Source organism: Sordaria macrospora, chromosome 3 (assembly GCF_033870435.1).
Source record: "Sordaria macrospora chromosome 3, complete sequence".
Classification (NCBI taxonomy): domain Eukaryota; kingdom Fungi; phylum Ascomycota; class Sordariomycetes; order Sordariales; family Sordariaceae; genus Sordaria; species Sordaria macrospora.
The window spans coordinates 88,288-114,006 of NC_089373.1; the positions used below are offsets into that span (position 1 = coordinate 88,288).

General features: G+C 53.4%; 10 protein-coding genes across 10 annotated transcripts; 6 read left to right on the forward strand and 4 right to left on the reverse strand.

Annotated features, from left to right (window-relative positions):
- Window positions 1-426: 426 nt before the first annotated feature.
- Window positions 427-1,231, forward strand: SMAC4_07893 (uncharacterized protein; the record flags this gene model as incomplete). Its single annotated transcript, XM_003345169.2, has 1 exon — window positions 427-1,231. One exon carries the CDS (start codon window positions 427-429, stop codon window positions 1,144-1,146), a length of 720 nt encoding a protein of 239 aa, XP_003345217.1. The 3' UTR covers window positions 1,147-1,231.
- A 32-nt stretch (window positions 1,232-1,263) lies between these two features.
- Window positions 1,264-2,204, reverse strand: SMAC4_12938 (uncharacterized protein; the record flags this gene model as incomplete). Its single annotated transcript, XM_066091172.1, has 2 exons — window positions 1,574-2,204; window positions 1,264-1,507 (listed from the first exon to the last, which is right to left on the reverse strand). Exons 1-2 carry the CDS (start codon window positions 2,134-2,136, stop codon window positions 1,264-1,266), a joined length of 807 nt encoding a protein of 268 aa, XP_065946347.1. The 5' UTR covers window positions 2,137-2,204.
- Window positions 2,205-2,636: 432 nt separating this feature from the next.
- SMAC4_07892 (uncharacterized protein) lies at window positions 2,637-7,161 on the reverse strand (the record flags this gene model as incomplete). The annotated part of the gene is made up of 3 exons (XM_003345168.2): window positions 2,637-4,285; window positions 4,353-5,653; window positions 5,708-7,161. 3 exons carry the CDS (start codon window positions 7,159-7,161, stop codon window positions 2,637-2,639), a joined length of 4,404 nt encoding a protein of 1,467 aa, XP_003345216.2.
- Window positions 7,162-8,227: 1,066 nt separating this feature from the next.
- Window positions 8,228-9,512, forward strand: SMAC4_07891 (uncharacterized protein). Its single transcript, XM_003345167.2, has 2 exons — window positions 8,228-8,580; window positions 8,728-9,512. Exons 1-2 carry the CDS (start codon window positions 8,405-8,407, stop codon window positions 9,476-9,478), a joined length of 927 nt encoding a protein of 308 aa, XP_003345215.1. The 5' UTR covers window positions 8,228-8,404; the 3' UTR covers window positions 9,479-9,512.
- Window positions 9,513-9,739: 227 nt separating this feature from the next.
- SMAC4_07890 (uncharacterized protein) lies at window positions 9,740-10,762 on the forward strand. The gene is made up of 3 exons (XM_003345166.2): window positions 9,740-9,906; window positions 10,032-10,445; window positions 10,513-10,762. The coding sequence occupies exons 1-3, from the start codon at window positions 9,831-9,833 to the stop codon at window positions 10,608-10,610; spliced, it is 588 nt and encodes a 195-aa protein (XP_003345214.1). The 5' UTR covers window positions 9,740-9,830; the 3' UTR covers window positions 10,611-10,762.
- A 187-nt stretch (window positions 10,763-10,949) lies between these two features.
- On the reverse strand, window positions 10,950-13,217 carry SMAC4_07889 (uncharacterized protein). The gene is made up of 2 exons (XM_003345165.2): window positions 12,668-13,217; window positions 10,950-12,612 (listed from the first exon to the last, which is right to left on the reverse strand). Exons 1-2 carry the CDS (start codon window positions 12,879-12,881, stop codon window positions 11,114-11,116), a joined length of 1,713 nt encoding a protein of 570 aa, XP_003345213.1. The 5' UTR covers window positions 12,882-13,217; the 3' UTR covers window positions 10,950-11,113.
- Window positions 13,218-15,696: 2,479 nt separating this feature from the next.
- On the forward strand, window positions 15,697-17,235 carry SMAC4_07888 (uncharacterized protein; the record flags this gene model as incomplete). The annotated part of the gene is made up of 3 exons (XM_003345164.2): window positions 15,697-15,974; window positions 16,025-16,958; window positions 17,015-17,235. The coding sequence occupies exons 2-3, from the start codon at window positions 16,208-16,210 to the stop codon at window positions 17,233-17,235; spliced, it is 972 nt and encodes a 323-aa protein (XP_003345212.2). The 5' UTR covers window positions 15,697-15,974; window positions 16,025-16,207.
- A 1,109-nt stretch (window positions 17,236-18,344) lies between these two features.
- SMAC4_07887 (uncharacterized protein) lies at window positions 18,345-19,976 on the forward strand (the record flags this gene model as incomplete). The annotated part of the gene is made up of 3 exons (XM_003345163.1): window positions 18,345-18,755; window positions 18,812-19,625; window positions 19,690-19,976. 3 exons carry the CDS (start codon window positions 18,345-18,347, stop codon window positions 19,974-19,976), a joined length of 1,512 nt encoding a protein of 503 aa, XP_003345211.1.
- An 815-nt stretch (window positions 19,977-20,791) lies between these two features.
- SMAC4_13423 (uncharacterized protein) lies at window positions 20,792-21,223 on the forward strand (the record flags this gene model as incomplete). The annotated part of the gene is made up of 1 exon (XM_066091404.1): window positions 20,792-21,223. The coding sequence occupies one exon, from the start codon at window positions 20,792-20,794 to the stop codon at window positions 21,221-21,223; it is 432 nt and encodes a 143-aa protein (XP_065946348.1).
- A 3,138-nt stretch (window positions 21,224-24,361) lies between these two features.
- SMAC4_07139 (uncharacterized protein) lies at window positions 24,362-25,362 on the reverse strand (the record flags this gene model as incomplete). Its single annotated transcript, XM_003347235.2, has 1 exon — window positions 24,362-25,362. The coding sequence occupies exon 1, from the start codon at window positions 25,112-25,114 to the stop codon at window positions 24,362-24,364; it is 753 nt and encodes a 250-aa protein (XP_003347283.1). The 5' UTR covers window positions 25,115-25,362.
- Window positions 25,363-25,719: the final 357 nt, after the last annotated feature.

Genomic DNA, 25,719 nt, shown 5'->3' on the forward strand with positions numbered 1-25,719 from the left:
AGGCGCGTGGGGGAACAAGTACACTCTTTAATCACTTTTCTCTGTAAATACAACAACAACTCGAACATCTAGAAGCCAAACAATGGATCATTCTAGACATCGACAAGCATTAATCAGCCTGGTATCACAGGACAGCAATAGTCCAGCGTCTTACACAATGACAGAGTGAGTACAGCGCACAACCGCACAGCGCACTAGCGGCCTGCCGGGTGGGCCCGGGGTCTCCACGTAGGCTACCTACCTACCCCTCCGAAGATCCGGCCCATCTTGCCGTCTCCGGACGTGGGGTCATTGTTTTGTATTTCTAAGCCGCCGAGGAGCGAAGTACACGTATAAGAAGGTCCGAGCCTCCGTTTCTCCTTTTGTCTTTCACTTCTTGGTCTCTTTGTCAACAACAGCCTTCAGTCCAGAAAACCAAAAACCAAAATGCCCACCTACGTCATCACCGGCTCCAACCGCGGCATCGGCCTCGAGTTCGTCCGCCAACTCACTCAATCCCCAGATAACACCGTCCTCGCCCTCGTCCGCAACCTGTCCAAGGGCCATTCGGATCTCAAGGCCCTCGCCAACGAAAAGACTCACATCTTCGAATGCGACACCTCCTCTCTGGCTTCCATCCGCGATTTTGCCAAGACCGCCCGCTCCACTCTCGGAGACAACAAGATCGACTACGTCATCAACAACGCCGGCATCAACCTCTCCAGCCAAAACTCGTCTTTACAGTTGGCCCCTGATGACTTGCTCGAGACCATCAAGACCAACGTCATCGGTCCCGCGAAGGTGGTCGAGTTCTTGCTCGAGCAGGGCGTGCTCAGCGACAACGTGAGGGTGCAGAATACGAGCTCTGGATTGGGTTCCATCAAGAGGACGGCGGATAGCGAGGAGAGACAGTGCGCGGGGTATTCGATCAGCAAGGCGGCGTTGAACATGTTGAGCGTGCATTTGGCGGCGGATCTCAGAAAGGTGTTGAAGGGTGCCGTGGTCATCATGATGTGCCCGGGGTGGGTGAAGACGGATATGGGTGGTGAGAGCGCAATGTTAAGCCCGGAGGAGAGTGTGAGTGGGCAATTGAAGGTGTTGCAGGGACTGAAGGAGGAGGATACTGGCAAGTTTTATCAGTATTCCGGGGATCAGTGGTCTTGGTAGATGGGGGGATGATGGTAGAAAAGCATGAAGAATTGCATTCCACCTGGCATTGGCATGTGTTGAACGATGAATGACAGGACGCTGCTCGTGCTCGCCATGAGAAACCAATAGACCCCATCATCTGAATCCCAACAGTCTCTCCCCTGCCAAAACCACAATGGCCGTCAACAGAACCTGCAATATCACTGTCCAAATCCCAGAAGAGCCTGACCACTTCTTTCCTCGGGCATATGGCAAATTACCCGCCATAGGCCCAACCATCTTTTCAATCGGTACAATCCCCTCCTTCTCCCCCGTCTTCCTGGCCACTTCCATACTCGGTAATCCATCCAAGCTCCAAGCATTCTTGTACGCCCAGTATCTGTATGCATCCCATTAGCACATCACCATCTACATCTCACCACCCTTTCCCTAAAGGTTGACTCACCGTTGCATACTCTCCTCACTCACCCCCTTCTCAGCCCTCTCCACCCTCTTGCGAAAAACCTCATTCAACACCTCCCTCCTCTCCCGAAACTCCATCACAGGAACCGCAAACCCACAACTATCGCCCACAAGCTCAACCTCCACAACCACCACGCTTCTGGCTCCAGGAATGACTTCCACCCCTTCCTTCTTCGTCCACTCCTCAAACTCTTTCGTGCCATTCTCCAACACTTTGCCCCTTCCAAAAAGCCGGACAATCCTCGGTGCTGCTTTCCGGAATTCACAGAACATGACCGTAATCCGTCCATTGCCCGGTTCGTAAAGATGGGAAATGGTTTCGGATCCGGAGCCAGAGAGGTCCAGGTACCAGAATTGTGCCGGTTTGCGTGGATCGGAGTCATGAGAGGGGATGTAGCCGAAGGAGTTGATGTTGGGAAAGGTGCCTTTTGGTGAGACATTGATATGTCCTTGGGGAGAGAGGGGGGCGGTGGAGACGAAGAAGACGGGTTGGGAGAGGATCCAGGGGATGTGAGATTGGGGAAGGGTGGTGTGGAATTTGCCCATTGCGAATGATGTGGGTTGTGGTAGTTGTGTTTTGATAGCGTCTGGGTAGAGAAGACCAAGGTTGATCCCTGATTAGAATTGGGCACTTGTGGATTAGGGTGGTTGTTTTGGTGATGGAGTCATCCGGAGACTGCATGGAGATTGATTACATACGAAGATCAATGCGGAGAGCCGATCACGGAGGGGTAGTGCAGTCGGGTACAACCGTCCCGAGCCGCAATGGTCCAAATCGGGCTCAATCCCGTGCCATCATTGGTCATCGGACGGAAGTCTGTGCCGCATCAAGCCGCTCTGTTCGGGAGGAACACTGGATGGAATTTCAGCCAGTGACCACAGTCCTATCAGCAAACTGTCCTCGAATTGACTTGTCCAAGGTATCTGTATTCTATCCTTCCATCTATCATCTATCGTCTATATCCAAGCAAACATTACCATTACCATTACCATTATCAAATTCCCAGATAGAGACACGCTGTTCCGTTCTTCCTCCTTCCACGTCCCTACTTCCTCCCAACTCCCTTCACTCTAAACACATAATACAACAACACCGCCACCGCAATATCGAAAACGACATAAGCCCAAACAATGCCCCAATTCCTCCACCTCTCACTCCAAAAGATATCGACGTTCACCAAATACTGATCCGCCACACTAAAAGCACAGTACCTACACGACTCAGTCGCGTTCGGGTTCTGCAACACACCTTGCGCCTGCTGCATCATCGGACCCAGATACTGAGAGCACGACATACCCTGTGGCGGGTTGAAGGTCAAAGTCTCCTCGGCAGAGCAAGTGACGGAGCGGCCGTGCAGCATGGTGGAAACAATGCCACCGATCCAGTAGGTGAAGGGCGATACCCGATACATGAACTGCCAGAATCCGGGGAGAGCAATTCGGGTCTGCAAGACGCCCGAGAAGATGGTGGACATCATGGTCAACAAAATGACGATACCGGATGCGGCCTGGGCGTCGGGGAGGATGGCAATGGTCATGTGCGCAAAGGCGGAGGAGTAGACGAAGAGTTGGATCATGTACAGCAAGACCAAACCCTGGCGGTCCGAATCTTGCACGCCAACGACAGGGTAGTAGAAGCACGCATAGGTTAAGATGCCACACAAAACCTGGTAAGGCATCTCGACGAACATGTTGGCAAAAAGGAAGGCTTTCCAGGAGTACGTCTTGGAGGGACGTTCGCGGACTTCGTAGAGCGATCGCTGGGTGATGAAGAGAGGCTGAATCTGTTGCACCAGGGTGGTGAACAACGTGGTAATCATGAAGACGGAAAAGACGACGTTGCGCATGCCGGCTTGCGTTCCGTGGGGCTTGAAGAAGGTAAAGCCGACAAAAAGACCGGACATGACACCCAACAAGAGCTTGGCAATGACATAGGCAGGCATACGCCAGTATTGCTGGAAGATACGTTCGGTAACAACCCAGAGTTGCGAAGTGAAGGGCATGGCGAATTCAGAGGCGACGTAGCCCGGGTCGGTGGTTTGAGCGGGTGGTTTGCCGGCGGTGGCGGAGTGGATGTTGTCGAGTTCAGCCAGGACACTCTGGTACTCCGAGCTGGCCTTCCAGACAGTCGGCCATTCCTCTCCCTTATTGTTCGTACCATCGGCCACAATCTCAAGCATGTACTCGGCTGGGTTCTCTTGGTCACCGCAGGGGCGAGCGCCGTTGGACTCAAAGTAGTCAAGGAGGGTCTTGGAGTTTTGTCCGATCTGGCCAAAGTAGACGGTCTTGCCGCCGGGAGCCAGGAACAGGAGACGGTCAAATTGCTGAAAGAGGATGGCGTTCGGTTGGTGGATGGTGCAGAGGATGGCTTGACCGGCGTTGGCGAGCTTGCGGAGCAAGACGCAGATCGTCCAGGCAGATTGGGAGTCCAGACCAGAGGTGGGTTCGTCAAGGAAGAGAAGGAGCTTAGGCTTAGCTACGAGCTCAACGCCAATCGTAAGCAGCTTGCGCTGTTCAACGTTGAGACCCTCACCGGGAACACCGACGACGGCATCGGCGTAGTCTTCCATGCCGAGCATCTTAATGACCTTTTCGACGTAGTCGTACTTTTCCTGTTTGCTGACGGTCTTGGGACGACGGAGCATGGCGCTGAAACGAAGACTTTCTCTGACCGTTGCGGTCTCGAGGTGGAGATCTGTTTTCGTTAGCATGGTTCAAAGCACTTGGGATCAAGGGGGCTTGGGGTCAAGGGGACGGCCTACCCTGCTGCTGCACATAACCCGTCTGTCTCTGGAAATCCGCTCCAAATGGCGTCCCATTAACCAACATATCACCAGTGACCACACCCATCGTTGTCCGCTGAGCCAGCACGTTCAGAAGGGTCGTCTTTCCCGCGCCACTAGCACCCATCAGCGCCGTCAAGGTGCCGGGCTTGACCCATCCGTTGACATGATCCAACAACCGTCTTTGACCGCCCTGGTAGTCAATGTCGTACACCACATCCTTCCAGGTGAAGATATCCGTTTGGGGGTCGACCAAGCTCTTCGGATCCAGCGGTGCCTCCTGCTCCAGTTGACCTTTCAGGGCGGCATCACCAGACTTTTCAGCATCCTGGGCCTTTTGCTGCAAGCGAGCGGGGACATGACCCCTTCTGAAAACCAAGGCCTCGGCGGTGCTGGTGTTGGACGAGTTGAGTTCGGTGGCCAGGAAGTAGATAAACATGAAGCCGACCAGGAAAGCCCAGAGGATGCCAAAGTTGCGCCAGACGTGAGCATAGGTGTATCCGTAGGTGACCTTCATGTACATGTCACCAGAGACAGTCTCCCGTCCTGCCACAGCACCGGTACTCGCACAGATCCAGGACTTGCCGACGCGGTTCGGGTAAGGCGGGACAATACTCGAGCAAGTGAACTCTCGTCCGTGGAACTCGTTGGCGATGAGGATCTCGAAGCCGTAGAAGATGGGGTTGATCCACCGAATCCAGCCAAACCAGGGTTTCATCTCGGGCACAGGTACGATGTAGCCCGTGTAGATGATCAGAGCGAGGACTAGAACACCGGCAAGGGCCAAGGCTTGAGAGACGGTCTTTGTACTGGCGGCGATGGTCCGGAAGAAGGCGCTCATGATAAACGTCGACAGGTAGGAGACGATGAAGTACAGGAAGAATTGACCGGGTTCGCGGCGCAGACCGGCAAGGAAGTAGACCAGAATGTTGAAGATGGTGGCCGTTGCGAACTTGATCGGGATGTCTGCAACGATTCCGGCGGCAGCCTCGCAAGCGGGGTGATAGAAGGCAAAAGAGGCATGCTTCTCCACCATGGGTCGTTGAGCGTATAAAGAGTTGATCTCGGTGATGGCGGTCAGGGCGTTGAGTAGGATAGCCATGAAGAGGACGGACCCCTTGCCTGCAAAACCGGCCGTAGCGTCGGGGTTTCCGTAGAAGATGGATCCGATGATCAGAGCGAGGACGAGATTGGCGAACATCATTGTAAAGGTCGCGGTGCGGTCGCCCCAGATTCGCTGGTAGGCGCGGATGGTGCATGCTTTGATTTGCATGGCAATGCTGTGAAGATGCGGTTAGTGGATGATGGGCAGTAGGGTTATGGATTGGACGTACGAGATGGTATATGGCGACTTGGGCCTGACATGCTTAGCCTGTCGACGCTCCTTTTGCTCACGAAGCTGGGCAATAGCCTCCGTCTTGCGCTCACCACAGAACTGTTGCTCATAGTGCTCAATCTCTTCCTGCAATGCCTTGTACTCGGGAGATTCCCGCCAGTAACGCTCAAACTCTTCGACAGTACGAGGGACCTTGAGTTCCATGCCATGACGGGGCTGTCTTTCGTGAGGGTTGGTGACAGCCGTCAAGAAGTCACCAGTGGTCTGACGAGCGGGGCAGTGCCAACCCTGACGCTCAAAGAAGGACTTGGCCATGGATGCCGGACCAAAGTAGATCTGTCGACCTTCGTACAGCACGGTGGCCTTGTCGAATTCGTCGTAGATGGCTTGACTGGCTTGGTAGATGGCGACGGCGTGTGCGTGATTGCCCATGCTGGACGACATGCGCAGGGCTTGAACAAACTTGAGAGCGCTGGACGAGTCGAGACCGCGAGTGCTGTTGTCCCAGGCACAGATAGGACTGCCGGCAAGGAACATCTCGGCGATACTGACACGCTTGCGTTCACCGCCAGAGACACCCCGAATAAAGTCATCGCCGACCTTGGTGTGGTAGGTGTGACTGAGACCAAAGATGGCCATAACGACCTTGGCCATGTATCGACAGTAGTCGGCCCTGGACATGTTTTCGATGCGGGTGGCAGGGGTGCGCACGGTTGCTGCGAACTCGAGGGTCTGGCCGACGGTCAGATGGGGGAAATGCTTGTCGACCTCCTGGTTGTAGACGAGCTCGCCCTTGAACTCCTTGACCATTTGGTGCTGGGGAATGCCATTGTAGCGGACGGAAGCCTTTTCGTCGAGATGAAGACCGTGAAGCTCTCCGCAAATGCTCTTCAGAAAGGTGCTGCATCCGGAACCGGGACGGCCAAGGACAACGAGGAGTTCACCACTCTTGAGAAGGCCGTTGAAGTCGTGGAGGATCTGCTTGGGCTTGGTCTTGCCGAAAGAAAAGATCTCGCCAGGACGGAAGAGTGACATGAAGACATCGCTGACGGAAGCCTGCAACTGAAGCTCGGAGCCGGTACCGAAGACGCTGAGGTTGCTGAAGGATACACTCGGGTGGGCATCTTTGGCGTGGTCCTCGGGTTGAAGGTGGGTGATAAAGTCCCTTACCCACTTGGAGAGGTCGAAACGGTCACTTTCGGGGTCGAGCACGGGGTCCAGGTGGTTCTGAGCCGCGGGATGGGTTACTGATCGATGACGGGAAAGCGTGGTTGCAATTTTATGGAGTTCCTCGGTATCGGCTCCTCCCATGAACGAGTGGAGGCCGGTCTGGTCATGAGCTGTGGCGGCACTCTGGATGTCGATTTCGGAAGATGCTGTGGTACTCGAAGGGACTTCATTTTGAGGATGTGATGTGGCGACCCGGGGTGCCGGGGCACTTGGCTCGGCCATTTTGGTGTTTGTTACCTACTGGTGAAGCTTTGGATTGGTGAGTTATCGTGAGAATGTGGACATTGCCGTAAACAAGGATATATGAACAAAACACCATCAATGAGTAATAAGCAACATAAGCTGACGAGAGGAAGCAGAAGTCAAATACACTTGTAGCTGACAGCCCTATGGTATATATAATACCATTGGGTGACCCCGGTGCGTGGGCAGTTGGGTAATTTCTTGGTCCGTTGATCTCGGCATCACCAAGTGTTATCGGAGAGGTGCCGAGGTGTTATTGTGCCAGGGGAGAGTGGGTGAGAAGACTAACAAACAGAGGCTCTGTTCTTACCGGCAGTGGATCCGGTCATGGCTCCGAGCAGACCCGCGATGCCATCAAGACCGCCCGCGGCCCCCCACCTGGCCCACCGTCTTTGCACTGGCATCGTGATGTGTCGGCATCAACCCGACGCTTGTCAGGTTCTTCCAGGACCAACAGGGTCCGCCGTGCTCCATCCAGCTCGCGTGCCGAAGGAAATCGGGTGAGAAAATAGCGGACACTGGGAAGGGGTTTCAGCTTTCACATGCTTTCCCAGTAGCGGAGCAAACACCGCCGGCATGATTCCGACAAGCTGGACAGCGAGATAATGACAGAATGTGGTGACCTGAAGACGGCATCATCGACAGTGTTGGTTGTTGTCATTGACAGCGATCCATGGCCTGATTCGGTAGTAGTCAAGCGATTGGCATTCGGGACTTTGTGGCGTCGAAGCGGAAAGCTGATGAAATCGCCGATGCCGACGGATGACGGACGTTGGGCATTCTGGGCGTTCAGTTGTAATTAGTTGTGGAAGCATGAAGGGAAGTGGAACAGGAACACCGTTGGCTGGGACCGGAATTGGAAAATGAATCGAACGAACTGGTGGTTCTGATCTTATCTTGTATTTATCAGCCTTATCGGGTTTTGCCATCACTGTCCTATACTTTTACCGCCTATGTAGTCCGAGCGGCTGCTAAACGGATATGCTAAAAGTTCACCGGCGTCCACCAGTGCATGGCGGCACCTTGAGGTCCCGAACTCCTGGCAGTGCAACACCGAAGAGCATCCAAACCGCGATCACGATTCTCAACGGACAGACCGGAGCGCAGGGTCGCCCAAACACCGGCTTCCCAATCTTTTTTGCCATTTACCAATTGCCTGGCGCACCATACTATGATCCCTTCCAAGTCTAGTGTATGACTGTAATCCGATTTCCCCATAACAATGTTGTTCTCGACCCCCAAATCGCGGTCGTCGCGCCGTTGTCAATGGCTTCTCCCGTTTGCCGCCATCACCACCTCCCTAGCAACCAATGTCGCCGCAGCTGATATTGTTCCTCATGAGCTACCCTCCTACCATTATGGCGCTCCCATTCGCGTTGAGTGCATGAACCGCAGCTCGTAAGCATCGCGCCCCTTTTGTCCTTTCCTGATGTCATCCCAGCCGCGGTTCCTTTCGATCGCATACCTTTTCCTTTCAGCTCGTATCCCCTCTCGCAACCCATTTCTGCATTCCAAATAGCTTGCTAACCACCCCGTGACACCCAGAGAAACCGGCGAACACATTGAAACCCCCTCCCACGAAATCCAATGGATCCCCTTCCCCATCTGCGAAGAAACCAAAGCCCCCCTCGAGTTCAACTACGGCATCGAGACCGAACAGAACTGCACCATCCCCATGATCGACGACCCCTTCTTCCACCTCCTCGAATTCTACATCCACTCCGACGCTCCTCTAGCCTGCCGCCTGCCCGCGCGCCCTCCTCCACAAGTCGAGATCGTAGGCGAGAAGCCGCATGTCACCGAATACGTCCCGCTGGTCTTTGCGCTTGCTGGAACCCTGCAGCTGTCACATATGCACATCTCGACGCACATGAACGTGCTGTTGCATTCCACGCCGAAACATCATTTGCATAAAAAGGATTCGGGGGTGTTGGACAGCGCTACGGCTTACTCTACAAGCCCCCTGACGCACATGGAGGGTTCCTCGACAAGGAGATTGGTGATTGGAGACCCTCTACCGCTGCAGTTTTCTGTGAGATGGTTCCCGACGCCTGAGCTTCCGAGGGTGGAAGGAAAGGTGGAGTGGCAGGGCATGGGAGGACATATCTACGCTAGCACCGTGTTCTACGCCCTGGTGTCGTTTGGTGCGGGCGTGTGTGTGACCAGTGTCTGGTTCTTTGGAAGCGTGTTGCCCAAGAGGTTGAAGGGAAGAAGCTTGGGAGGAGCGACGCCTTTAGGTTACGGCGTGGGCGTGGGTAATGGTTGGGGGTATCAGCCTTCAAAGAGGGCGGATTAATTTGGTAGATGTTGATACGATAATGTAATGTTTCTTGCTCTTGATACCTGACGGGCCTGCGGGTCAAGCAGTCTACAGCATGAATTCGAAATTGTACGGCCTGTTGGTCTGCTGGCGCACACCTCGGTGTGGAATTGCAAATGCCCTTCGGTGATAAGACTGCGGGGGTCAAGGGTAGCTAACCCATTGACGCCAGCCGATTGGGCGTCACTGTCAGCTTTCCCCGGCCCTCCAATTTGGGAAATCTGGGGTCAACAATCTTTCTGACGCGCATCACTTTCTGTCTCTTGACAACCACCTCCATCCATTCGTCAAGACACCAAAGGACGTCTGGTACCGATCAACAAACAACATGGCCGTCTACAACGAATCCCGCCTTAACTACCTCTGGCTGGCGTGGTTCGGGCTGTCGATCCCCATCATTCTCTGTACGTTCCTGCCCCTCAGCACCCCCAAACCCCGAACCCCCAAGACAACCGGATCAGGAACCATATGCTCCTCCATTTCCTCCATATACCAAGCCCCCAATTGTCATGTCACTAACCACCCCCAGTAATCGACGCCCTCCCGCACTACCCTTCATCCTGGTCCTCGTCCCCCTCCTCGCCCCTGCACATCTTCCACCTAATCCGCCAAGACTACATCTCGCAATACAACGACCCGATAGTGCAATGGTCCCCATCCACCGCCGTTCTGGGCTCTCACGACTCCTGGATCGGTCTGTTCATGTACCTCGAGTTCGGCTTCTCTTTACCAGTGGTACTCTACGGATTCTTCAAGCTGGCTTTGTCCAAAAGAAGGGGCACGACGGGCGGCGATGAGCTACTTTTCCTTGTGTATGCTTTGGAAACGGCGTTGACTACGTTGGTGTGTATCTATGATGTCGGGTATTGGGATCCGGAGGTTCACTCGGTGAAGGTGAGGAGGACGATGGTTTTGCAGTTTTTTGGACCTTGGTTTTTGGTTCGTGAGTACAGCCTTTTCTTTTCCTGTGAAACACCGTTGAAAAGGTGAGAGATGCTAACAAGAGACAGCCAGCATTATGGCTGTTGATATGGCCAGGAGGATCCTGGGGAGGATCAAGGTTGCTGATGAGGCTATGGAGGAGAGGGAGAGGAGGAAGGCGCAGTAAACGGCTGGGCCTAGGATCCAGACTCATGTCGTGGTCCGATGCCATGCGGTGCCTGTTTCATGTGAACCGAGACACCTTGTCATTGAGACATGCATGGCATGCCCCTTCCATACCTTATCAACACCAATATAACCATTCACACGAGATTCCCCCGAAAGCATGGAGTAAAATATCTTTTTTGTCTAAACAGCATTGAGCTGCACCGGGGGTGGGGTATCAATCTACAACCGCCGCTTTCTTTTTGAGCAATTAGCTAGGTATACATATCCATCCAAAAACGAAAAAAAAAAAAAATCCAACGTAAAACGCTTGTGTGTGTAAAAAGAAATTACAAGACATAGTCGCATATGCCCGCCCCTTCCCAACCCATTCCATCATTCCCTTTTTACCCATCATATCCCATCCCACTCACACTCATCCATCGTTCATGATCCGTAAGCGTACATCAATCCTTCCCTTCCATTATATCCATATCACGCCATCACATCATCACACATCTCTTCTTAACCCATGATACCCGTTCCAATCTTCTTCCAGATACTCGTAGGCTCCTCAACCTCATCGGGGATCTCGGCGTCCAGATCCAAAGATCCAGTGGTTACGTCCATGTCCTTGGCGACGACAAACTTACACGCCGCGGCGCCCCGGAAAATGAGCGTGAAGAGCTTGTGGCCGAAGTACAAGACGGCGAAGAGGATGAGCGAGATGTAGGCCACGAAAAAGTTCTCGGTGCTCCAGGGCATAAACGAGTCGAAGCCTTGAGTGAGAGTGATAAGGACGCAGAAGAACAGGGCATAGTAGGTGTAGTAAGGGGCGAGAGATGCGCGGTAGGGCAGCTTGGCGCGGGGGATGTTGTGCGCCTCGAGACCCTTCATAAAGCGGAGATGGGCAATGAGAATGCCGGACCAAGCGATGAAGCCAGCGACACCCGAAATGTTGAGAAGCCAGTCGAAGGCCTGGCCACCGTTCTCCGAGAGATTGAGGAAGCCGAGGAAGCCAATGACCGAGGTGGCAATGACGGCAACCCAGGGGACACCGGACTTGGTGGTGATCTTGAACCACTTGGGGGCCATGCCGTCGTTGGCGAGGGAGACGAGGACACGAGAACCCGAGTAGACGTTGGAGTTGGCGGCAGAGAGAACGACAGTGAGCAAGACGGCATTGATGATGTCGGGCAGGACCTTGACACCGGCGAGCTTGGCAGCAATGACAAAGGGAGAGGCAGCCGCAGTGTAGCCGCCGTTAGTCAGATCCTTGTTGTCGTAGGGGATCAGGATGCCGATGAAGAAGACGGTCATGATAAAGAAGAGGAAGATACGGTAGAAGGTCATGCGGATGGCACGGGGGACGTTGCGGCGCGGATCCTCGGTCTCACCAGCAGCGATACCGACAAGCTCGGTTCCCTGGAAGGAGAAGCCGGCCTGGATCATGACACCCCAGAAACCAACAAACTTGGCGACAGGACGGCTAGGGTCGAGAATCCAGGGAGCAAAAGCACCCGGCTCGTGCCAGTACTTGAAGCCAATGTAGCCCTCCTGACCGGCGCCGGCGTTGATGCAGATGCCGAAGATGAGGAAGCCGATGACGGTAATGACCTTGACCGAGGACAACCAAAACTCGGCCTCACCGTACCAGGAGACGGGGAACAAGTTGATGACAAAGATGACGACCCAGAAGATGGCGATGAAGATACCGATAGACAGCGAGTCGTTCCAGTATTGGATGATCAGACCGGTAGCGACCAGCTCGAGCGCAAAGGTGATGGCCCAGGAGAACCAGTAGATCCACGACATGGAGAAACCGAGAGAGCCGTCAACGAAGCGAGCCGCGTACGTGGTGAAACCGCCGGCAACGGGGATGTAGGTAGCCATTTCGCCGAGGGACATCATGATGCTGTAAACGATGGTGGCGATGAAGCAGTAGGCGATGAGGACACCAGCGGGGCCCGACTTGGCGAGAGCGCTGCCGGAACCGATGAAGAGACCAGTACCAATAGTACCACCTGTGTGCTTTCTGTCAGTGCTCTGAAGGCTTCTCTGCATCCCGGGGTCACCTACCAATGGCAATCATCTGCAAATGGCGAGACTTGAGCCTGCGCTTCAGCTCGGGGCCGGCGTTCTGCTCGGCAAAGGACGGTGCATCGTCATCGACGGCGGACTGTTCCTTGACACACTCCTTCTTGGTTGCGCTTCCGGGTGGCGTTCCGACACTGGAGGAGCCGGATGAGGGACTCGCTGGTGCCGCCGGGGGCGTACTTTCTCGCGCCGCCATGTTTCTCTATTTGTGTATAATATGTCTCAAATCGCAGGGCCGAAGGGTTCGGAGGCCGTCGGGCGGTGCGGCGGCGGTGGTTGGTTGTTGGTCTTTTGCGTGCTTCTCTCCCTTGTGTTCGGACGAAAAAAAGATGGAGCCGAAGATCGGACGAGAGGGAGGCTTCGGTCTGGAGTTGTGACGAAGCTGAGAGACAACAGAAGGAGCACCAGGCGACTGGAGTTGGACCCTTCTATACCAACTGCGTCTTTAAGGTTTCGACCGGCGCAGAGACTGTGCAGGAGAAAGTGGAATCGAGCAAGTGTTTCTAGTGCCGAAAGTCTGAGAGGTATGAGATCAGCAAAAAAGATAATGGGGATCAGAGGGGGTCATTGGGGTCTGGGGGTATTGACTCAGTTGTCTACTCGGACCCTGGTCAGAGCCTTGTCTTGCCTGTGTCGGAGGATGTGACTGGAGAGGCAAGACGGGACTGGACAAAAGCGTGATACCAGGTGGAGCCCGAGGGGGGAGTTGTTATCGGCAGACGAGGCCATCTGAATGGTGGACTTGGGGCCGGAGTTACGGAGTCTGATCGAGGTCAAAAAGTTGGAGCTTCCGTAGTGGGAACAGCGACCGACATTACGGTTTCACTATGTGCTCGAATGGGATTGGCGATGGCGTCTCTTGTCCAGGTCTATCGAGAAAGTAGAAGGTTGAGAGAGAGACAGGAAAGCAATGCGACGGGGCACGGCTCAGTGGCCACACATCGGAAGATTTCAGCATATTCGATGCATAGACGAGAGGCCAACCGAACCAACAAAAGTAGAATCCTGGAAATTGGGCCAAAGTCGAGAACATGTGTTGATTAAATCATATTGGTATGTAGGTGGTGGTGGTGCCCCTGGTTTGATGTGGTTGAGTTCGTCTCGTTGCGTGCCGTTGATGGCACTTCATGTCACTCGAGACGTCTGAGCGCACACGCTGTTGGGTTGCAGCCCGTGTTCAGAGATTGCCTTGACAGCTTGAGCCCCCGGCCACACTTGGCAGTCGTTGACAGTCGTTGACAGTCTTTTACGGTTCATGTCGGTCCTGGTCTATCGCCTGACGGACGGGCTACGGCGGAATGCGGGAGTGCCGTCGTTGTCTGTTGCAGTGTCTGAAAGTTCAGAAAACCCCAGAAAAGCTTCTGGTCTTGATGTCTTTTCCCCCGCCAACCAAAAGATTTTAGGGCCTCCGGGGGTTCAATCACGCAATTCGAGGGGCCTGTCTTCACGTGTGGACGGCAGCCACCCCCATCTTTTTCCAAAGTGACAAAAAGTTTTCTTGGGGCTGTGATTGGACAATGGCGGCTGGTCGTGCCGGTGGCACTGGCCATGCGTCGTCATTCAGAAGGATAAAGTTCGTCTTTTTTCCATGTCTCGGTCTCATCCGATCGCTTATGTCTCGACTGGATGCACTTCGGAAATGAATTCTGCATGGGCAATGATAACGACTTCAACATGTCTGGCTTCTGATATATCCTCAGACCATGTGTTTGCCAGCGCATCCTTTCTCATGAAAAATATCGCATCCTTCACCGACGGCAACATTGTCGACGATAAAATTCCACAATGCCAATCCCCGAATGGACGCCGCGCAAAGTGTGTCCGCTAGGCGGTCCACCATATTCGCCGTCTAGTGACTTGGCCGTTTGCAATCTGCCTTCAGTCCTTCACCATCACACAGCTTCACATTGACACTGGCTGTGTTGTCGTGTTAATCAAGAGCCTCAAGTCTTGTCTTCCAATGCCCAGCGACGCTATTTAAACCTGATCCCTTGGCATCTCGGACTCCCCCATCCTCCCGTCTTGACCACGTCGGTGATGTGGTTCGGTCGGATGCGATTTCCGAGGACCCACCTTTCTCTTCTCGCTACCGGCCGAGGAGAAATATTTCCAACGGTCGCGAACATTGTCTCGACAATCCAGAAGAGCCGATTGGAAGCGGGCGCAACATCAAAGATTGCGATTTATACGACGTGCGACTTTGGATGCTTGGCTTTTAATTCCATTCAAACATTCCAAATGCGTTGTCGCTCCTCTCTGGCACCGGACAACTTGGGTCTGGTCACTCTGGATGGACGCCAGCCGAGTGGTTGCACCTGAACACGAGCATCAACAACATGCCTCGAGTCCGGCTACACTCAAGTGATGTGTAGCACCGCGCTCCATTGCGGTGGTGATACACGGTATCTGAGGGCGGTCTCTTCACGGTAATATTGGCGATCGGAGACGATCAACAACCATTCGGCTCAAAGAGCTTTCATCTTTTGACCACAGTGTTGCACATCCACGTGGCTCTCAACCGTCACCAATGGATCTCGACTTGATGATAAACAGGGCCCTAACTTTATGCATGGACCAGCGATGCGAATACTTTCCTGGGTCTGCATTTGCTAACAACAGTAGAGATCCCACTCGATCTGGAATCAACAGCATCATGGACAACATTTAGCGCTTAGAGACCACGGCCGCAATCATGGCTCGCTCCTCCAATTGCCTTAGACGGAGACGATGAATGTCGCGTCTATGTTCTCTAATTGAGCTTTGGGTGTGTAAAAGTTGGATTTCGCAAAGTGGTGATGTCAAGGAGTGCAATCGCGGAGACCCACCGGTCACCACCATCGACACTAGCATGATGATATCAACAACGAAACCGATATAAGAGACAGCAGTCGTGATCGAGGAGGCATGGTTGTTGTCTCAATCTCCATCTCATCCTACACCAGATTCTACCATCATCACAACCATGTCTTCAGTAAGCTTTTCCTCTTTTCCCCGTCCAAAATCCGCCCATACTTAGCTCTACGCATTACAAAACGACGCACCAGTTTACACACTCGCCGAGGGATGCCCCGTCCAGGACCCTTCGGCTGCCACTGTCCTCAGAGGTTCCAAGCCTCGCGGAAGAGCCCCCTCTCTACTCGAAGACACCCGGTTGATCGAAACCCTCGCACACTTCCCCCGAGAACGCATCCCGGAACGTGTCGTCCACGCCAAGGCAGCCGGTGCTTGGGGAGAGTTTGAGTGCACCGAAGATGTCTCCGACTTTACGTCCGTCAACTTCCTCAACAAGGTCGGAAAGAAGACCAAGGCCTTGTCCGCATTTCGACGGTAGCAGGCTAGAAGGGCTCTTCGGATACGGTTCGCGATATCCGCGGTTTCGCCCTCAAGTTCTTCACCGAGGAGGGCAACTGGGATTTTGTCGGCAATGACCTGCCCGTCTTCTTCATCCGCGACCCCGTCAAGTTCCCCAGTCTCAACCGATCCCACAAGCGTCATCCCCAGACCAACGTGCCCGACTCGACCATGTTCTGGGATTTCCACAACAACAACCAAGAAGGTGTTCACTGCTTGATGCAGCTCTTTGGCGGCCACGGCATTCCCGTCTCTCTCCGCAACGTCAACGGCTTTGGCAACCACACCTACAAGTTCGGCAAGTCTGAGGACGGCACCTTCAAGTACGTCAAGATTCACTTTAAGCCCCAAGACGGCATTAAGAATCTCGAGTCCGACGAAGCCCTCCGCCTGGCCGGCGAAGAACCTGATTACCACATCAAGGACATGTACAACACCATCGAGCTTGGCGACTACCCTGTCTGGACCATGTACTTCCAGGTCATGGATCCCAAGGATGCCGAAACCTACCGGTACAACATCTTTGACATCACGCAGACTTGGCCGCAGCGGGATTACCCTCTCCGACCCATCGGCAAACTCACGCTTAACAAGAACCCGGAGAACCACTTCCAGGATGTCGAGCAAGCTGCCTTTTCCCCTTCCACTATGGTTCCTGGCATTGGCCCTAGCGCAGACCCCATGCTCCAGGCTAGAATGTTCTCCTACCCCGATGCCGCCCACTACCGTGTCGGTCCCAACTATCAGCAACTCCCCTGCAACCGCGCCTTGCACGTGTACTCCCCGTACCAGCGTGACGGACCCATGCGGGTAGACGGTAACTACGGCGGCGACCCGGATTACGTTTGGTCCTCCTTCCGCTCCATGCGCCTTGGCCCCATGCGCCTTGGCCCTCCTGATGTCGCTCACGACGAATGGGCCGGTAAGGTCGCCTTGTTCTCCTCAGAAGTCACAGACCTCGATTTGAGCAACCCAGAGAGCTGTGGAAGATCTTCAAGGAGACCGGGGAGGACAAGCGGTTTGCCAAAAACGTGGCGGCGCATGTGGGTAAGGCATTGCCCGAGGTGCAGAAGAAAACCGTCGAGATGTTCAGCAGGGTTGATAAGGAGGTGGGAGAGGCTATCCAAAGGGAATTGGATGAGCTTGAGAAGCAGGGAGGTGCTGGTATTGAGCATGACAAGGCGCCAGTGACGGGGTAGGGAATGAGGTGCAAGGAGGATTCCAAGGACAGCAAGGAATGAGCGGTGGGTAGTCCAGAGGTTTGGTAATGAGTGTACGACCTGCGAATACGGTAGTGTTTGATGAATAATGCAGCGCATTTCATTTTTATTTCAGCTGTTTATTTGATTCGTTGTGCCTAAGTACAAGTAGCGCCGTGCTTTCTGGTCGTTCCTGCATGACGATGAATTGAGGCCGCCATGACACCAATCGTCCCCCGACTCGAAGGCAAAACGTCTTCCACGTTGCCGCTGGGCATTCCATTACAATCTTTTACAATTTTCTTGCTCGATCAACCAGTTCGCCATCTTCTCTGCATTCCTCTCCCGTGGGGTTTACTGACGTTGCTCCCACCACAGATTCCCCTCGCCAACATCACGATCAAACGCACCAATTTGTGTCTCTCCCGACAACGGCGCGAGCCTTAAACCAACAGAAATCGCCACGTCCTCGACAACCCGACGGTTATTAGCGACGTTCAATGTTCACTTTTATCATCGTGTGGGCACCACGTTACACCACCCCGCTCCGACGCCCTCCGACTCTCTCCCAAACTCCCCCAGGTCGTGGACCGAGACAGACAAGGCGACCTCTCAAAAGCCTGGATTGGATTCCATCCCGCCGGCTCACTACATACGGACTATTGATAGCTTAATGCAGTGTTCTGCGCCACGACGGCACATGATAGGCAAGGCTCGCCCCTCTCCCGTTCTGGCAAGATTGGGGGCCAGTTGGTTCATGACAACCTGGTCAACGTCGCGGTTTGCTGTGCCCCGGGTGCCACACCACGTGGGACACCGTCCATCACCGTTCAACTCTCACCAGGCGTTTCCGTCGACACGGCCCTAACATGGTCCAAAATGCACAAAGGCCGCTCAGCCCGTCGATTTTGCGGAGGGGAACTTGGCAGACACGAGAGGTTTGCATGCACGATTGCACCAAGTTGAAATGAGGGGTGGGGGAATATGGTGCTGTTTGCCTAACGTGCCAGCCCTACGAGGTATGTATATCTTCGACAGCGACATTCGCGGGCTTTCCATGTTCGCTTCAAGTCTTGACCAGTCATCAACAGAGACCCATCCAAAACACCATGTCGTCCCTGGGCTTGGCCGATCTTCTCGCCGGCCCCAGCGCCCGCGGGCTCCCGGCCGTCCTCCGAAATCTTACACTAAGCCATCTCAACGTCGAAAATAGCTGCCCAACAGCTTCACGGGTGCTCGCTGGTAACCAACATGCCATATCCAACGCATCTGTGCATGGGTATCTCCCCGCCTTGCCATTCATGGACGTCTTCTCGCTCCTACAGGACTGCGCCCCGACAGCAGTGGATGTCTCGAACTTCACATATGGCCAAGCAATCAACTGGTTCGTTTATCAACATACGTCAGATCCGAATGGCACCTTGTCGTTACTGGAAGACTTGAGGAACTCGACAGAGTGTCATATCGACTTTTGCAACAACCTGCAATGGGAAGGTAATCCTGATCTGTCAGGCATCGGTGTAAGTGTGCACGCCTCCCTTTCCCCCCGGACTCACACTTACCTCTATCGTCACAGGTCTACATCGTCTATATCCTTCAGATAGCCGTCACAGCCATTTTCCTCATCGCCCACATTGTCTTTTACATCCAAGATCGACTCTATTCGCGACGACATCCCGAAAGGGCTGGCAAGCCACCTCCATCCACCATTCGCAAAGCGGTCGACCAGTGCCTTGAAGCCTTTTGGATATCGACGTACATCTTCACGTTCGCCCTGGATATCGCCTCTTTGTCTCTAAATGTTGTCAACAAGGGGCCGGGTTCCGTTTACTCGGGTTACTTTAGCTTCTTGGGTGTATTGATCTCCGTTGCGGCCCTCATCTGCCTTTACCCCTGGTTCCCCGGCCGGCGAAAGTACCCAGTTCTCACCTTTGTGAGCATCTTTATTCTCTTCATCTTTATGGCGATTACCAGCTTCACCTTCTTCACTTTGGAAGATGAGCTATCTTATTTTGAGGAGTTCTGCCTGAGGAAGTATTGTCGGTCTACCCACCAGATCGAACATCTTCTCAAGGTTACCCCTTGGGTTGTAGCAGCAATAACTGTCTTCTGGGGCATTGTCATATGGTTCATCCACGTACTACGGGAACGGGACTCGCACATACTGAACGACTACAAGGTTGCTTCGGTCATCCATACACTGGGGGCCTTGCTCGTCACGGCAAGTTTTGGCGTGATGTGTACTGCGCTTTTCTATTTTCTCCATCTTCGGACGCGCACCGCTGAACTGGCCGGAGATTCGTATTCCGAGAATGAGTGGGGTTTTGGACAGATCTTGGCCTTGGTTGCCATGATGCCGCTGTTTGTACAGTTCTTTGCCATATGCTTAGGTGAGTTTTACTGTGTGGTATCTGCCATCTGGTTTGGGTTCGCAGCTAATATGGATGTCTCCAGTCAACATCTTGGAACGCTATAGGTTCCAACACCCCAAGTGGCATAAGCTCGTCAGTCCCACCAATCAGTCCGAGAAACGAAGAACCTGGCCAATCCGATCCCCGTCCGAATCCTCTGATACATTTTCCATGCTGAAACGGCCGACCCTACCAACAGTGGATGAAAAGTACGAAGAGGACTACGAAGGGGACATTGCTGCCGAGCCCAGAACTATCGAACAGATGGACATGATGTACATGGGGGATGATAAGCTGAGGGCCATGATGTATGGTCGGGATATGGTGTAGAGGGAGGTATGTGTGAGTGCACTCAGTAAATGATACCCTTTCGTCGAGATCTGTCGCTCGCGTTCCATTTGTGCCTTTCCAATTCCCATCATGATCTTTACCATCACAGAAATCCTTCATCCGCCTGCTGTGTCCGTTGTTTGGTCACCTGACTTGAGGTGATATCGCTCCGGACGTAGTACTCGCAAAGCATCCAGCCAAAAGCGTGTTTGGCGTCAACGGTGTCGATCCTAGTACTTGGCTCCAAGCCGTTAGGTCGTTGTTGTTACTACCCAGACCCGTGCAGATAGCGGGGGCTGTGTTGGATATAGGAACAAAGAACCAGTCACCGCCCATTGCTCAAGGGTATTTCCTGTGCCTCGCCCTAGTTTCAGCCGCACTTGTCAAGCTGTCAATCACGCCGCAAACGTTACCCGTGCCACTATATGTAAGGTAAGAATGCCCTTCTTGGCTTAGACCACGGCTAGATACACCTTCATATGTTTGGCTGCCCCATACCAACTTGCAACGGGGTTTCGTCTACAGTCACAGGGTGTTCCAGTCTCCATCATCAGAGAGTACCATCTTTATCCAGTCCAATCCGCAGCAACATATATCTCCCATACCAAACGTACGACAATTAGTGGCCGGCGTCTAGCCTTTCAATCGAAACTAACAACCCGTCCAGATTTGACCGAATCACAAAATATCTCCCCAAAAATGGCCGGCCGCACTTGCATAAACAACACCCTCCCCGGAACATTTGACCGCGGCTCCGACTCGGGCCGTAACTTCTTCGCTAACCCTAACCCAGTTTCCCAGAATCCTTCGCGGGCATGACAGAATGCTGCAAGCCCAACAAGCTGCAGGTCAGCGGCGAGGACGAATTCGAAGAATTGCATCTTGTTGTGTGTGATTCCGAACGCGATCCTCAAGCCGGATGGACAAACTTGGGGGAAGAGGACGAGGTTCTTGATGCTGTCAAGGACTGTGTTGAGGAAAAGGGCGGCTTTGCGAATGGGACCTCTAGGGAATATATTTCGAGTTGGCGGGTGAGGGGGGACGCGGCGGCGGCGGCTAGTTCTATGATTGGGATTGGGATGGGTAGCGCTACGTCTTTGCTTGGGGTTGGGGTTTGGGGTTTGGGGGTTGTTGGTTTAAACCTGAACTCTGAAGAGGTGATTTATGTTTTGGGGAAGCTGTTCGGAGCCCCTGACTGTGTTTTGTTTGTATACTGGTATGTGTTTTATTATGCTATGGAACCTTGAAAACATAATCTGAGGCCATCACGTCCTAGAATCACATACATAATCCCCTTTGTCTTGGAGCGGGGGAACAATTTCTTAAACAAGACACTACGCGGAGAGAGAGAGAGAGAGTGTGTGTGTGTGTGGAAGGGATACTTGATGTCGAATGTCGCACCTAGGTAGTAGCATGGCGCACTTTACTGGAGTGTTAGGTCATGCAGAAACAAGGAACTCCGTGGATTACCGTACACCATACAACACACGACAGGGTCGGTCAGGTCATCAATCTGGAGAAGAGAAAAAAAGGTCGTTAATCATTAGGGGTGGAGAGTGTCGTTCAGTAACCTATCCCTCCCCTCCACTCGTCCCAATCCGACGTCTTAACCGTTTTCCACTTCCCAACATAATGGTCCTTCATGTTCTCCCCACAAGCGTTGTACGTGATAGCACTCATCGTGTCCGTTCGAAAACGATTCATCACCCTAGCCATCTCCTCCTCACTCATTTTCCCATCATATCTCTTTTGCACATCGGCTACGGCGGCGTAAAGAGCGTTTTCGCCAGGCACGATGGAGCGAGACAAAAGATTTCCACATTCAGTGCTTCCAGGGAGAAGCCACCCACTCTTGTCTACCGCTTGAACCAAGAACTCCCCCATCTTCTGCAACGCGCTGTTTGTTGCGTCACCATGGAGTTGCTCCTTCACGTCCTCGGTGATCCTGTCCCGCACTTCGTCCCTGATGTTTTCCTCCCACTTCCTACCCGTCCTTCGGTGCAGCGCGTCAAGCTGATGGGCTACCTCACGGTCGACTTGCTCTCCGACTTCCGTCCTGACCCAGTCCTCCAGCTTGAAGCTATGTTTAAGCCGCACTTCAAGGGCTGCAGTATGGGCGAGGAGCTTTTGGTGATGTTTCTAAGGGCCGTATCGCGGCTGAAGGCCTCTTCGATGACCTTTGAAGGGTTGGTGTGGATTTCCCAAAAGTCGAGAGCAGTGGTTGTTGTTGTTGTTGTTATTTTTAACGTCTACTTCCGCCTCCCGTAGGGCATGAGACGTGCCGCACCGGTGAGTCTAGCATACAAAATTAAGAGCAATGCCCTAATTGTCCACCGAAACCATTAATCCGAGGGCAAATCGAGGCCTATTGCCAGTATAAATCATGTGTTGCCCATAGCGTAAACGCGGCCCAACACTTATAATCGAATCGCCCAGTGGGCGAGCCGCCAGTATATGACGGAACCTGTAGCACAAAGGAAAAGATAAAAGAAATGACAGAATCACTCCTCTCCGCTCTCGCTCTCGCTCTCCTCCTCCCGCAAGGCCTCCTCCCGTCTCCTTGCACGGTGAACTAGCCTGTCCAAGTCCACCGTAACCCTCTCAATGTTGTGGCCATGGCCAACCTCCACCCCTCTACTCCGTAAAAACCCCGTAAGGTTGTCAGCGACGCCACCGCCGTCAGTGTGCTGTTGCCAGACTGTCTGGCGCCATGCCTTTCTCGTGCAAGTCCATGAAAAGAAGTGCGAGGTCTGGATTCTAGCGATGAAGCGCTGCCAGTATATTCCAATAGCAAGGGAGAGATTTTCCCGCGTAGCCGTTTCGCCCGTGACGGGGGAAACTGCATATGCCTTCCTGCAGAAAAAGGGATGGAAGGGATTCTTCCAGCTTCCACAGAAGCATGTTAGCAGGGCGTCCTCGTGCTCGAAGCGCTTGTGGTAGTCCTTGAAATCCCCGTGGCCAGGCCTGGCCGCGAGGAGGTGGTGTAAAGAGCGTCTGTCCAGCTCTTTTAGTTCGTCGTTAGGCTTGATAGAGACCCCCAACCGGTAGTCTGCATATGACTCTGGCTTGTTCGCGGCCCACCATGCCTTGAAATCCGTACGCGCCTCCCTCTTAGCAAGCCGCCTTGAGTGCGCAAGGGTAGCCAAGCCTTCATTGACTACCTCTCCTCCTTCGGCGCCCGCCTTAGCGAGCTCGTCAGCAATCTCGTTGCCTGTGATGCCCTTGTGGCCGGGAACCCAGCGGACGTCCACCAGACTGGGGCCATAGCCCTTTCGGATGGCGCGGAAATCGAGGAAAGCCGCTTGTGACGACGCAGCTGGGGTTCCTCGGAGTCCTCTAATGACGGACGTGTGCTAGTGGCCGAGGGGAAATGGTGATGTAAGTGGAAGCGTAGATAACGTACCGGAATGGGTTATTACTTGCGCCGGACTCCGGGGAGAGCCATCCTTGGTGTATGCCGGCGCGACCACTTCTTCAATCGTTTGCTGCACACGTTGCTCAACTATGTCCTCGCTAGGACCCGCGCCAGGCTCAGCGCGAGTTACGCTCAAATTCAGAATGTGACCGCCGGTACCTTTGTATAGATTGGGTAGACATGCCCGCTCGATATCTGTCCTCAACTGGTTGCTGACTTTGGTGGATGAGAAGTACACGTAGAGGCTCCTTCACTTCCGGCAGCCAACGCCCGGTGGCTTTGTTTGCCATGGCTGAAGAGGATGGAGCGGTGTCTGGAATGGGAGGCTGCAAACCCGACCTCGCCGACCAAGAGGAGGCCTTGGCGTCGTACAGGGTCAAAGCCGTTTCTCTTGGTCTCTTTCTCTCATCTTTGCAATGGTTATTAGTCTGAAGACGACGCATATGGCACGTACATGGTGACGGTGGCATCCGAATCTGAGTGAGCTTGGTTTAAACCTTGGAGAGGTGATTTATGGTTTGGAAAAGTTCTGAGCCACCCCTGGCCGTATGACAACCTTCCAGACTGCAACCCATTCGTTATCCTTTGGGTATCATCTTTTACGGAATGAGCTTCCTTCATCCCAGGTATGGCACGTTCACTCCACAGTTTGGGACGCTTTCCCATTTTGAGTTTATCAGAAGCAGCCAAGATGGTCAGGCCGCTCCTTGGCGTGTGGACCAGAGTTTCTTTTGTACCTCGCCAAGGTCCTGGAAATCTACCAATAAAAATCCTCAGTTTCAGGGCAGTTGAGCGCTGGAATGAGAATTTCAGAACGACAATCACATTGGCCTAGCCCACCCAAAAGTCACTCGCCCTCTGGGATAATTGCTCGACAGAGAACCCACCGCTTATCCAGCTGGTCAATTCGCTTCCCACGCTGAAGCCAATGCTTATGGAGACAACAGTCAATTGGGTCCTGGACAAGTGGTCAGCCAAACTGTGTTGGGCGGAGAAGAAGAAGAAGGAAGCTTACACTGAGCTGGATATGCATGGGTGTCTGATGAGGGTCTCCATCGCCCTCCAATTTCGTGTTTGAGGACCAGATGGAACACGGGTTGTACTGGCGTTGGGTGATGGTGTCGTTCATGTTCGTAAAGGTATTGCTGCCAGCGATCATCTTCGCGGCTATGTTCATCTCGCGCAGAGTCTCGACATATGGCGTCACCTTGTGGTTTCCCTCAGCGGCTCGCATGACTTTTGTGAGCTTCAAGGCACCGTTGGGGAAGCAATCCTGCATCGCCAGACGACCGGCTTTGCTCAACCCCAACAATCTCGCCCAAAATGGGGGCCAGGCAGCTGACAATGGTCTCGTCTTCGCTGATGATGCTGTTGCATTTGATGCCACCGGAGATCTCAGGGTTGCTGTGAATCTTGAACGTCTTGTCGCCAATGGTGATGTTGCCCCAGCCGTCATTGCTGATCTGGACTTGACGGTGATGGGTCTCTTCGAAAAGTAGCCATGGTTGAGGTACATGCTTCCGGGAGAAGTAAAGGAGCAAGACTGAGCAAGGACTTGGCTGCGGTCTTGGTCCCAGACTTCGATGGTGGCTTCCGAGGTGGCTTTGTTGACTTGGATGTCAATATTGACGGTCTCGGTCAGGTTGTTGATGACGTGTCGGCCACCTAAAGGGGATGAGGCGGCAAGAAGAATAGCGGCTAGGGCAAGTGGAAGGAGCCTCATGTTGTTCTTGGTGGCGATTATGAGTGAAGTTTGTCGGTGAAGTGATATTCTGTTGTCTGATGCTTTGAAGACTGGATGAGGAGGATAGTCGTCATGGCGGTCTGGTGAAGGGTCTTTATACTTTTGTTATCATCATGAACTCGGTTGACGATGTCATACAACATCTCCCGTATTCCTCCTGGGGCAAACTCTGGGTCCGCAAAGACTACGATCCTACATCCGGTGTTACGTCCACCTTCTCGTGAGCCTCTGAGGTTCCAAGCGAGGGACAACTTCACTCGTGCCTCGACAAGGCTTTGAAGTTGGCATCAAAGCTCTGTTGAACTCACAGACTGGACCATGACCAAGAATAGTATAAAACTTAACGACACATGCATTGTACCGAAGATCAGCCTCTACTACATGCCCGTGCCCTACGGCTTCCTACACGTACATTTTGAGGTCTTTCCTGATTATTCATTACCCAAATCTCCTGTCACCGAAGTAATATCGTTGATCTAGGGTAGGCGCTAAAGCGCCTTTCCTCCAAACAGGACTCACTCCTCCCTCTGGGGTTGTTACCGACGCACCTCTACATTAAGATCACTGTCTATTAGTTCCAATGG

Coding starts and splice junctions, on each gene's coding strand:
- SMAC4_07891 (XM_003345167.2), top strand. CDS start 8,405: ATGTTGTTCTCGACCCCCAAATCGCGGTCGTCGCGCCGTTGTCAATGG. Junction 8,581..8,727: donor GAGTGCATGAACCGCAGCTC/GTAAGCATCGCG, acceptor CGTGACACCCAG/AGAAACCGGCGAACACATTG.
- SMAC4_07890 (XM_003345166.2), top strand. CDS start 9,831: ATGGCCGTCTACAACGAATCCCGCCTTAACTACCTCTGGCTGGCGTGG. Junction 9,907..10,031: donor GTCGATCCCCATCATTCTCT/GTACGTTCCTGC, acceptor AACCACCCCCAG/TAATCGACGCCCTCCCGCAC. Junction 10,446..10,512: donor TGGACCTTGGTTTTTGGTTC/GTGAGTACAGCC, acceptor AACAAGAGACAG/CCAGCATTATGGCTGTTGAT.
- SMAC4_07889 (XM_003345165.2), bottom strand. CDS start 12,881: ATGGCGGCGCGAGAAAGTACGCCCCCGGCGGCACCAGCGAGTCCCTCA. Junction 12,613..12,667: donor TTTGCAGATGATTGCCATTG/GTAGGTGACCCC, acceptor GAAAGCACACAG/GTGGTACTATTGGTACTGGT.